Raw genomic sequence first — 12240 nt, 5'->3', positions numbered from 1 at the left:
CCTTATCTCTGTGTTTCTGTGGGTGTGGTAGAGAAGGGTCACATTATCTCTGTGTTTCTGTGGGTGTGGTAGAGAAGGGTCACCTTATCTCTGTGTTTCTGTGGGTGTGGTAGAGAAGGGTCACATTATCTCTGTGTTTCTGTGGGTGTGGTAGAGAAGGGTCACATTATCCCTGTGTTTCTGTGGGTGTGGTAGAGAAGGGTCACATTATCTCTGTGTTTCTGTGGGTGTGGTAGAGAAGGGTCACATTATCCCTGTGTTTCTGTGGGTGTGGTAGAGAAGGGTCACCTTATCTCTGTGTTTCTGTGGGTGTGGTAGAGAAGGGTCACCTTATCTCTGTGTTTCTGTGGGTGTGGTAGAGAAGGGTCACATTATCTCTGTGTTTCTGTGGGTGTGGTAGAGAAGGGTCACATTATCTCTGTGTTTCTGTGGGTGTGGTAGAGAAGGGTCACATTATCTCTGTGTTTCTGTGGGTGTGGTAGAGAAGGGTCACATTATCTCTGTGTTTCTGTGTGTGTGGTAGAGAAGGGTCACATTATCTCTGTGTTTCTGTGGGTGTGGTAGAGAAGGGTCACATTATCTCTGTGTTTCTGTGGGTGTGGTAGAGAAGGGTCACATTATCTCTGTGTTTCTGTGGGTGTGGTAGAGAAGGGTCACATTATCTCTGTGTTTCTGTGGGTGTGGTAGAGAAGGGTCACATTATCTCTGTGTTTCTGTGGGTGTGGTAGAGAAGGATCACCTTATCTCTGTGTTTCTGTGGGTGTGGTAGAGAAGGGTCACCTTATCTCTGTGTTTCTGTGGGTGTGGTAGAGAAGGATCACCTTATCTCTGTGTTTCTGTGGGTGTGGTAGAGAAGGATCACCTTATCTCTGTGTTTCTGTGGGTGTGGTAGAGAAGGGTCACATTATCTCTGTGTTTCTGTGGGTGTGGTAGAGAAGGGTCACCTTATCCCTGTGTTTCTGTGGGTGTGGTAGAGAAGGGTCACCTTATCCCTGTGTTTCTGTGGGTGTGGTAGAGAAGGGTCACCTTATCCCTGTGTTTCTGTGGGTGTGGTAGAGAAGGGTCACCTTATCTCTGTGTTTCTGTGGGTGTGGTAGAGAAGGGTCACATTATCTCTGTGTTTCTGTGGGTGTGGTAGAGAAGGGTCACCTTATCTCTGTGTTTCTGTGGGTGTGGTAGAGAAGGGTCACATTATCTCTGTGTTTCTGTGGGTGTGGTAGAGAAGGGTCACCTTATCTCTGTGTTTCTGTGGGTGTGGTAGAGAAGGGTCACATTATCTCTGTGTTTCTGTGGGTGTGGTAGAGAAGGGTCACATTATCTCTGTGTTTCTGTGGGTGTGGTAGAGAAGGGTCACATTATCTCTGTGTTTCTGTGGGTGTGGTAGAGAAGGGTCACCTTATCTCTGTGTTTCTGTGGGTGTGGTAGAGAAGGGTCACATTATCTCTGTGTTTCTGTGGGTGTGATAGAGAAGGGTCACCTTATCTCTGTGTTTCTGTGGGTGTGGTAGAGAAGGGTCACATTATCTCTGTGTTTCTGTGGGTGTGGTAGAGAAGGGTCACATTATCTCTGTGTTTCTGTGGGTGTGGTAGAGAAGGGTCACCTTATCTCTGTGTTTCTGTGGGTGTGGTAGAGAAGGATCACCTTATCTCTGTGTTTCTGTGGGTGTGGTAGAGAAGGATCACCTTATCTCTGTGTTTCTGTGGGTGTGGTAGAGAAGGGTCACATTATCTCTGTGTTTCTGTGGGTGTGGTAGAGAAGGATCACCTTATCTCTGTGTTTCTGTGGGTGTGGTAGAGAAGGGTCACATTATCTCTGTGTTTCTGTGGGTGTGGTAGAGAAGGATCACCTTATTTATCTCTGTGGGTGTGGTAGAGAAGGGTCACATTATCTCTGTGTTTCTGTGGGTGTGGTAGAGAAGGGTCACCTTATCTCTGTGTTTCTGTGGGTGTGGTAGAGAAGGGTCACATTATCTCTGTGTTTCTGTGGGTGTGGTAGAGAAGGGTCACCTTATCTCTGTGTTTCTGTGGGTGTGGTAGAGAAGGGTCACATTATCTCTGTGTTTCTGTGGGTGTGGTAGAGAAGGGTCACATTATCTCTGTGTTTCTGTGGGTGTGGTAGAGAAGGGTCACCTTATTTATCTCTGTGGGTGTGGTAGAGAAGGGTCACATTATCCCTGTGTTTCTGTGGGTGTGGTAGAGAAGGGTCACCTTATCTCTGTGTTTCTGTGGGTGTGGTAGAGAAGGGTCACATTATCTCTGTGTTTCTGTGGGTGTGGTAGAGAAGGGTCACCTTATCTCTGTGTTTCTGTGGGTGTGGTAGAGAAGGGTCACATTATCTCTGTTTCTGTGGGTGTGGTAGAGAAGGGTCACATTATCTCTGTGTTTCTGTGGGTGTGGTAGAGAAGGGTCACATTATCTCTGTGTTTCTGTGGGTGTGGTAGAGAAGGGTCACATTATCTCTGTGTTTCTGTGGGTGTGGTAGAGAAGGGTCACATTATCTCTGTGTTTCTGTGGGTGTGGTAGAGAAGGGTCACATTATCTCTGTGTTTCTGTGGGTGTGGTAGAGAAGGGTCACATTATCTCTGTGTTTCTGTGGGTGTGGTAGAGAAGGGTCACATTATCTCTGTGTTTCTGTGGGTGTGGTAGAGAAGGGTCACATTATCTCTGTGTTTCTGTGGGTGTGGTAGAGAAGGGTCACATTATCTCTGTGTTTCTGCCGTGGTGGAAAAGCTACTCAATCATCACACTGTAGTAAAAGTAAAGATACCTTAATAGAAAATGACTCAAGTAAAAGTGAAAGTCCCCCAGTAAAATACGACTTGAGTAAAAGTCGAAAAGTATTTGGATAGAAATATGTTTTACTATCAAAAGTAAAAAGTACAAGTATAAATCCATTCAAATTCCTTATATTAAGCAAACCAGACGGCACTGTTTTCTAGCTTGTTTTAATTTACAGATATCCAGGGGCACACTCCAACACTGAGACATCATTTACAAACATTTGTGTTACGTGAGTCCTCCAGATCAGAGGCAGTTGGGATGACCAGGGATGTTCTCTGTTTAGTGAGTCTTCCAGATCAGAGGCAGTAGGAATGACCAGGGATGTTCTCTGTTTAGTGAGTCCTCCAGATCAGAGGCAGTAGGGATGACCAGGGATGTTCTCTTGATAGTTGTGTGAATTGGACCATTTTCCTGTCCTGCTAAGCGTTCAAAATGTATTGACTATTTTTGGGTGTCGGGGAAATTGTATGGAGTAAAAATAACATTATTTTCTTTAGGAATGTAGTGAAGTAAAAGTTGTCAAAAATGAACATATTAGAGACGCATATTTCCCTCAGATTACACAGACCCACAAAGAATTTGAAAACAAATCCAATTTTTGGTGATGTGGAGGTAAACCCAGGCCCCGCGTGTCCCCAGGCACCATCATTTGTTGACGTCTGTGATCGAAAAAACCTTGGTTTCATGCATGTCAACATCAGAAGCCTCCTCCCTAAGTTTGTTTTACTCACTACTTTAGCACACTCCGCCAACCCTGATGTCCTAGCCGTGTCGTACCTGCCTCTCACTGCCCCATCGCTGCAGTTGTACATAGTCCATCTGTAAATAGCCCACCCAATCTACCTACCTCATCCCCATACTGTTTTTATTTTATTTACTTTTCTGCTCTTTTGCACACCAGTATCTCTACTTGCACATCATCATCTGCTCACTTCCCAAGATGGCATAGCAGTTCAGACGTATTTTTGTCCTCGTCCTGTCGTGTATATAAATATATAAATATTTACAACTTTTTTTTCACATACATTTTTAATTTTCCAAAAACTCATCTTTAGAACACTCTCCTGCAATCCGCTTCACCAATTTATATTTATATAAAAAAGTATTATTTACCTCAGATCTGTAATCCTCCGAGAGGCTAGCCAGAAATTAGCCAGAAGCTAGCCGGGAGCTAGCCAGAAGCTGGTCCAGAAGCTACTCTGAAGCTGGTTCAGAAGCTAGTTAGCTTATTTACTGGCTAATCGTTAGTACTCAGCTAACCACGGTTTGTGGTCATCGGCTGTCCTTTGGCTCTAATCTATCGCCAGTTTTGTACGGCGCGGTGCAGCGCAGCGCGGCTCGGAACGGAACATACCGGATTTCGGCCGCTGGCTCTGGACATCCATACCTGGATCTCACAGCTAGCTAGCTGCTATCCGTGTGACTATCGGCTTTCGTCGATTCCGGAGCTAACATCAATTGTTCCGGAGCTAGCCAGCTGAAGAGTTCTATCAATCACTCCTGGGCTGCAGTCACCTATCCGGACCCGTTTTGCTGCCTACGCGGAGCCCCACCGGGCCTTCACAGTTGGACTGCCGACGTTATCTACCCGAGGGAATTGTCCGGCTGGCTCCTCCGGCGCAACGTTGCCTGGGCGCCCATCTGCGGCCTGCTAGCCGTTGGCTATCTCATCGGCTGCTATCTGAATAGACAATCGGACAATTTTTATTTTTATTTATTTATTTTTCTTCTTGGGCCTCTATAACTATATCTATTGTTTTTATTTTTGTTGTTGTTGTGTGATTTGGATTAATCCCCTCTACCACACGGAAACCCACTAATCTACTGACGGAACGCAAGAGTTGGCTAATAACAGACCTCCATTCTATGCTAGCTTGCTCCTATGCTAGCTTGCTACCGATTTAGCTGTCTAAATCGCCGTGACCCCCAACCAACCTCTCCACTCACTGGACCCTTTTGATCACTCGACTAAGCATGCCTCTCCTTAATGTCAATATGCCTTGTCCATTGCTGTTCTGGTTAGTGTTAATTGGCTTATTTCACTGTAGAGCCTCTAGTCCTGCTCATTATACCTTATCCAACCTATTAGTTCCACCACCCACACATGCAATGACATCTCCTGGTTTCAATGATGTTTCTACAGACAATATCTCTCTCTTCATCACTCAATACCTAGGTTTACCTCCACTGTATTCACATCCTACCTTACCTTTGTCTGTACATTATACCTTGATGCTATTTTATCGCCCCCAGAAACCTCCTTTTACTCTCTATTCCAGACGTTCTAAACAACCAATTCTTATTGCTTTTAGCCGCACCCTTATTCTACTCCTACTCTGTTCCTCTGGCGATGTAGAGGTTAATCCAGGCCCTGCAGTGCCTAGCTTCACTCCTATTCCCCAGGCGCTCTCTTTTGACGACTTCTGTAACCGTAATAGCCTTGGTTTCATGCATGTTAACATTAGAAGCCTCCTCCCTAAGTTTGTTCTATTCACTGCTTTAGCACACTCTGCCAACCCGGATGTTCTAGCTGTGTCTGAATCCTGGCTTAGGAAGACCACCAAAAATTCAGACATTTTAATTCCAAACTACAACATTTTCAGACAAGATAGAACTGCCAAAGGGGGCGGTGTTGCAATCTACTGCAAAGATAGCCTGCAGAGTTCTGTCCTACTATCCAGGTCTGTACCCAAACAATTTGAACTTCTACTTTTAAAAATCCACCTCTCTAAAAACAAGTCTCTCACTGTTGCCGCCTGCTATAGACCACCCTCTGCCCCCAGCTGTGCTCTGGACACCATATGTGAACTGATTGCCCCCCATCTATCTTCAGAGCTTGTGCTGCTAGGCGACCTAAACTGGAACATGCTTAACACCCCAGCCATCCTACAATCTAAACTTGATGCCCTCAACCTCACACAAATTATCAATGAACCTACCAGGTACCTCCCCAAAGCCTTAAACACGGACACCCTCATAGATATCATCCTAACCAACTTGCCCTCTAAATACACCTCTGCTGTTTTCAACCAAGATCTCAGCGATCACTGCCTCATTGCCTGCATCCGTAATGGGTCAGCGGTCAAACGACCTCCACTCATCACTGTAAAACGCTCCCTGAAACACTTCAGCGAGCAGGCCTTTCTAATCGACCTGGCCGGGGTATCCTGGAAGGATATTGATCTCATCCCGTCAGTAGAGGATGCCTGGATATTTTTTTTTAAATGCCTTCCTAACCATCTTAAATAAACATGCCCCATTCAAGAAATTTAGAACCAGGAACAGATATAGCCCTTGGTTCTCCCCAGACCTGACTGCCCTTAACCAACACAAAAACATCCTATGGCGTTCTGCATTAGCATCGAACAGCCCCCGTGATATGCAGCTGTTCAGGGAAGCTAGAAACCATTATACACAGGCAGTTAGAAAAGCCAAGGCTAGCTTTTTCAAGCAGAAATTTGCTTCCTGCAACACTAACTCAAAAAAGTTCTGGGACACTGTAAAGTCCATGGAGAATAAGAACACCTCCTCCCAGCTGCCCACTGCACTGAAGATAGGAAACACTGTCACCACTGATAAATCCACCATAATTGAGAATTTCAATAAGCATTTTTCTACAGCTGGCCATGCTTTCCACCTGGCTACTCCTACCCCGGTCAACAGCACTGCACCCCCCACAACAACTCGCCCAAGCCTTCCCCATTTCTCCTTCTCCCAAATCTGCTCAGCTGATGTTCTGAATGAGCTGCAAAATCTGGACCCCTACAAATCAGCCGGGCTAGACAATCTGGACCCTTTCTTTCTAAAATTATCTGCCAAAATTGTTGCCACCCCTATTACTAGCCTGTTCAACCTCTCTTTCGTGTCGTCTGAGATTCCCAAAGATTGGAAAGCAGCTGCGGTCATCCCCCTCTTCAAAGGGGGTGACACTCTTGACCCAAACTGCTACAGACCTATATCTATCCTACCATGCCTTTCTAAGGTCTTCGAAAGCCAAGTCAACAAACAGATTACCGACCATTTCGAATCTCACCATACCTTCTCTGCTATCTGGTTTCAGAGCTGGTCATGGGTGCACCTCAGCCACGCTCAAGGTCCTAAATGATATCTTAACCGCCATCGATAAGAAACATTACTGTGCAGCCGTATTCATTGATCTGGCCAAGGCTTTCGACTCTGTCAATCACCACATCCTCATCGGCAGACTCGACAGCCTTGGTTTCTCAAATGATTGCCTCGCCTGGTTCACCAACTACTTCTCTGATAGAGTTCAGTGTGTCAAATCGGAGGGTCTGCTGTCCGGACCTCTGGCAGTCTCTATGGGGGTGCCACAGGGTTCAATTCTTGGACCGACTCTCTTCTCTGTATACATCAATGAGGTCGCTCTTGCTGCTGGTGAGTCTCTGATCCACCTCTACGCAGACGACACCATTCTGTATACTTCTGGCCCTTCTTTGGACACTGTGTTAACAACCCTCCAGGCAAGCTTCAATGCCATACAACTCTCCTTCCGTGGCCTCCAATTGCTCTTAAATACAAGTAAAACTAAATGCATGCTCTTCAACCGATCGCTACCTGTACCTACCCGCCTGTCCAACATTACTACTCTGGACGGCTCTGACTTAGAATACGTGGACAACTACAAATACTTAGGTGTCTGGTTAGACTGTAAACTCTCCTTCCAGACCCATATCAAACATCTCCAATCCAAAGTTAAATCTAGAATTGGCTTCCTATTTCGCAACAAAGCATCCTTCACTCATGCTGCCAAACATACCCTTGTAAAACTGACCATCCTACCAATCCTCGACTTTGGCGATGTCATTTACAAAATAGCCTCCAATACCCTACTCAACAAATTGGATGCAGTCTATCACAGTGCAATCCGTTTTGTCACCAAAGCCCCATATACTACCCACCATTGCGACCTGTACGCTCTCGTTGGCTGGCCCTCGCTTCATACTCGTCGCCAAACCCACTGGCTCCATGTCATCTACAAGACCCTGCTAGGTAAAGTCCCCCCTTATCTCAGCTCGCTGGTCACCATTGCATCTCCCACCTGTAGCACATGCTCCAGCAGGTATATCTCTCTAGTCACCCCCAAAACCAATTATTTCTTTGGCCGCCTCTCCTTCCAGTTCTCTGCTGCCAATGACTGGAACGAACTACAAAAATCTCTGAAACTGGAAACACTTATCTCCCTCACTAGCTTTAAGCACCAGCTGTCAGAGCAGCTCACAGATTACTGCACCTGTACATAGCCCATCTACAATTTAGCCCAAACAACTACCTCATCCCCTACTGTATTTATTTATTTTGCTCCTTTGCACCCCATTATTTTTATTTCTACTTTGCACATTCTCCCATTGCAAATCTACCATTCCAGTGTTTTACTTGCTATATTGTATTTACTTTGCCACCATGGCCTTTTTGCCTTTACCTCCCTTATCTCACCTCATTTGCTCACATCGTATTTAGACTTGTTTATACTGTATTATTGACTGTATGTTTGTTTTACTCCATGTGTAACTCTGTGTCGTTGTATGTGTCGAACTGCTTTGCTTTATCTTGGCCAGGTCGCAATTGTAAATGAGAACTTGTTCTCAACTTGCCTACCTGGTTAAATAAAGGTGAAAAAAATAAAATAAAATAAAAATGTATCACTCCAGTGTTAATCTGCTAAATTGTAATTATTCGTTCCTATCTCATGCCTTTTGCACACACTGTATATAGACTTTTTTCTACTGTGTCATTGACTTGTTTGTGTTATTGTCTTGTTTATTGTTTACTCCATGTGTAACTGTCTGTCACACTGCTTTGCTTTATCTTGGCCAGGTCGCAGTTGCAAATGAGAACTTGTTCTCAACTGGCCTACCTGGTTAAATAAAGGTGACCTGGTCTACCTGGTTAAATAAAGGTGATCTGGTCTACCTGGTTAAATAAAGGTGACCTGGTCTACCTGGTTAAATAAAGGTGATCTGGTCTACCTGGTTAAATAAAGGTGAAATAAAACAAGTAATACAAATATATATATATATATATATATAGTCTCTGGTAAAAACTAGTGTCCTATATAGTTTATATAATTTTTACTAGCATTAAATGTCAGGAATTGTGAAAAACGGAGTTTAAAATGTTTTTGGCTAAGGTGTATGTAAACGGTACATTTGAGCAGCGTACAGGACAAACAAACTGGTTCAACGTTGGTTTAGTGGAAAAAATATTAAAACGACTACAGGCAATGTATTGGAAGACTTCTAACAGATTTTGTTCTTAAAATAGCAGAAAAGCAAGATTGCTAATATTTCTGAAATCATAATATGTACGTCTTCATGACAGAAGTTAAAAGATATTATATCCCAGAACCCTTCCGTGATCTCTTTCTCTCTCTCAGACACACACAGGTGATAATAGGTGGTTGTAAATGTTGACATTGACACAGTGATAAGTACTATTGTTGATATTTGGTTCAAGGTCTTAAAAGTCAGACTTATTTTCTGTTTGTAACACTTCATGACACATCACTGACAGAAGGAAAACGGTTGCCATGAGAGTGATGCCAACAACACAGGAAACCACAGAGAAAGCAGCTGTGCTACTGACATGCTGAGACCCATGAAGTCAGACAGCAGCCCTCCCACCGATGCTCCACCCACTGCCAATCAACCGTCAGAGACGGAAGAGAAAGTGATAAATCTCACTGGCTCTTTTTCCTGGTTCATTTGAAGTCAACGAAATTAGCAGAACAGCCCCAGCTACTATCGCAATTGGTGTTTATGGGAGAACTACCCCTTAAGCAGAGCCAGGAACGGTGACCAACATAAATGGACAACGGTAAACGGCGTCTTAATTTACCTGAAATGTAATAAAGCCCTTTTAAAAAAAGAAAACATAGTCATTGACATTCTGAGCCTCAGGTTGTTAGAGTAACTTATCTCTGTCAGACTTCTATACACCCTCTTTGATACAATCTTACCCAAATGCATGATGGGGGTCTGCCACAACTTCTGGACCCAGCGCCCCCCACCTGACGCCCATGATGCCCAGCCCCTCATCGCTAAACAATGGTGAGCCACAGAGGGAGAGGGGGGGGGGGGGGGGAGGGAGGGGTGGGGGGGGGACTTCTCTTCTAAACATCGAACATTCAAATAAAATCTAGTGCATGATGTTGATTGATTGTATATAGTACGATGAAGTGAACATAGTTCATATGTAAAAATAAAAACCATCTTATATCTTACTAACTGTAAAATAGGAGTAATGAATCAATTAGAGAAACAGTGGTCAGACACTGACAGTAGATGTATTTTTCTCAACCTTGTGTTTCAGCAGTACTGATGATGGCCAGAAGGGGGCGGACAAAACACAGCTCAAAAAGAGACGCTGGTGTAGCTGCCTTGGCCTGTTTCTGTTCCTGGTCGTGATGATGACTGTGGTCATCCTGGAAGTTGACCTCAAAGAACGGATCTCACCTTCAACAACCAAGCCAGCAGCAAACATGTCAGTTGCGATTCTGGCCGCTCCTCCCCCGTACGTGTCCCGAGGACCGTACCATGTACAATACCCACATGAGTACTCCTTCATCCTGGATGAGCCAGAGAAATGCCGGGAGCAGAACCCCTTCCTGGTTCTGATGGTGCCAGTGGCGCCCTATAACAGGGAGGCTCGTGAGGCCGTCCGCAGGACTTGGGGCAGTGAGAGGCGGGTACTGGGCAAAGAGGTTAGTCTGTTCTTCCTGCTGGGACTGCCCAGTGGAGAGGAGACAGAGCAGCTCCAGGAGAAGGTGCTGCAGGAGAGCAAAGAGCACCAGGATCTGCTGCAGAGCAACTTCATAGACAGCTACAAAAACCTGACCATCAAGACCATGGTGATGATGGAGTGGCTGAGCTCTCGCTGCCCCAACGCCTCCTACGCCATGAAGATCGACTCAGACATGTTCCTCAACGTGAACACCTTGGTCAACATGCTGCTTCACGCTCCAAAGCAAAACTACCAGACTGGACTAGTGGCTCAATGGGCCGCTGTTCTAAGAGACCGTAACTCGAAATGGTACCTTCCAAAGGAGGTGTTTCCTGAACCAGTATATCCACCTTATGCTCTGGGCCTGGGCTATGTCTTCACCTTAGACCTCCCCAGGAAGCTGGTGGAGGCGTCCAGGCATGTTAAAGCCGTCTACATAGAGGATGTGTATCTGGGACTGTGTATGAGACACCTGGGCATCCGGCCTACTGACCCCCCCAGTGGAAACCTCTTCCAGGTTTTCCCTGTGGCTTATGACCGCTGCACCTACTCACGGCTGATAGCCACCACCACACACAGTATCACTCACCAGGTCAACGCATGGACAGACCTACACAAACCTGGTCCTCCCTGCTGATCTCATACAGTAACAGACTGACTGATGTACCAATCACTTCCTCGTTGTTTGTTCATACACTAACTAACTAAGAAACAAAAAACAATGATGGCGACACCTCCAGGGGATGGGAAAAGGATATACTGTGCATTTGGAAAGTATTCAGACCCCTTGACTTTTTACACATTTTGTTATGTTACAGACTTATTCTAAAATGGATTAAATGAATTTAAAAAACCTCAGTAGCCACACACAATACCCGATAATGACATCACAATGCCCCATCATGACATCACAATGCCCCATAATGACATCACAATACCCCATCATGACATCACAATACCCCATCATGACATCACAATACCCCATCATGACATCACAATGCCCCATAATGACATCACAATGCCCCATCATGACATCACAATGCCCCATAATGACATCACAATACCCCATCATGACATCACAATACCCCATCATGACATCACAATACCCCATCATGACATCACAATACCCCATAATGACATCACAATACCCCATAATGACATCACAATGCCCCATCATGACATCACAATACCCCATAATGACATCACAATACCCCATAATGACATCACAATACCCCATCATGACATCACAATACCCCATCATGACAAAGCAAAAACAGCATTTTTGAAATGTTGGCAAATTTACAAAATTGCTATGAGACTCAAAATTGAGCTCAGGTGCATCTTGTTTCCATTGATCATCCTTGAGATGTTTTTACAACTTGATTGGAGTCCACCTGTGGTAAATTCAATTGACTGGACATGATTTGGAAAGGCACACACCTGACAGTGCATGTCAGAGCAAAAACCAAGCCATGAGGTCGAATTGTCCGAGCTCAGAGACAGGATTGTATCGAGGCACAGATCAGGGTAAGGGTACCAAAACACTTCTGCAGAATTGAAGGTCCCCAAGAACACAGAGGCCTCCTTCATTCTTAAATAGAAGTTTGGAACCACCAAGACTCTTCCTAGAGCTGGCCGCCAAGCCAAACTGAGCAATCGGTGGAGAAGGTCCTTGGTCAGGGAGGTGACCAAGAACGCGATGGTCATTCTGACAGAGCTC

At 45.1% G+C, this 12240-nt stretch overlaps 1 protein-coding gene across 1 annotated transcript; it reads left to right on the top strand.

Annotated features, from left to right (window-relative positions):
* Positions 1 to 9501: 9501 nt before the first annotated feature.
* On the top strand, positions 9502 to 11363 carry LOC139403894 (beta-1,3-galactosyltransferase 1-like). The gene is made up of 2 exons (XM_071147088.1): positions 9502 to 9847; positions 10110 to 11363. Exons 1-2 carry the CDS (start codon positions 9765 to 9767, stop codon positions 11155 to 11157), a joined length of 1131 nt encoding a protein of 376 aa, XP_071003189.1. The 5' UTR covers positions 9502 to 9764; the 3' UTR covers positions 11158 to 11363.
* Positions 11364 to 12240: the final 877 nt, after the last annotated feature.

Source organism: Oncorhynchus clarkii, unplaced genomic scaffold (genome assembly GCF_045791955.1).
Source record: "Oncorhynchus clarkii lewisi isolate Uvic-CL-2024 unplaced genomic scaffold, UVic_Ocla_1.0 unplaced_contig_10857_pilon_pilon, whole genome shotgun sequence".
Lineage (NCBI taxonomy): Eukaryota > Metazoa > Chordata > Actinopteri > Salmoniformes > Salmonidae > Oncorhynchus > Oncorhynchus clarkii.
The sequence above is the reverse complement of the archived record's forward strand: the minus strand, read 5'-3'. Positions and strand labels throughout refer to the sequence as shown.

Excerpts from the sequence above, each read along its gene's own strand:
- LOC139403894 (XM_071147088.1), top strand. The coding sequence starts at position 9,765 with ATGATGGGGGTCTGCCACAACTTCTGGACCCAGCGCCCCCCACCTGAC. Across the intron at positions 9,848-10,109 it reads CCCCTCATCGCTAAACAATG|CAGTACTGATGATGGCCAGA; the intron begins GTGAGCCACAGA and ends CTTGTGTTTCAG.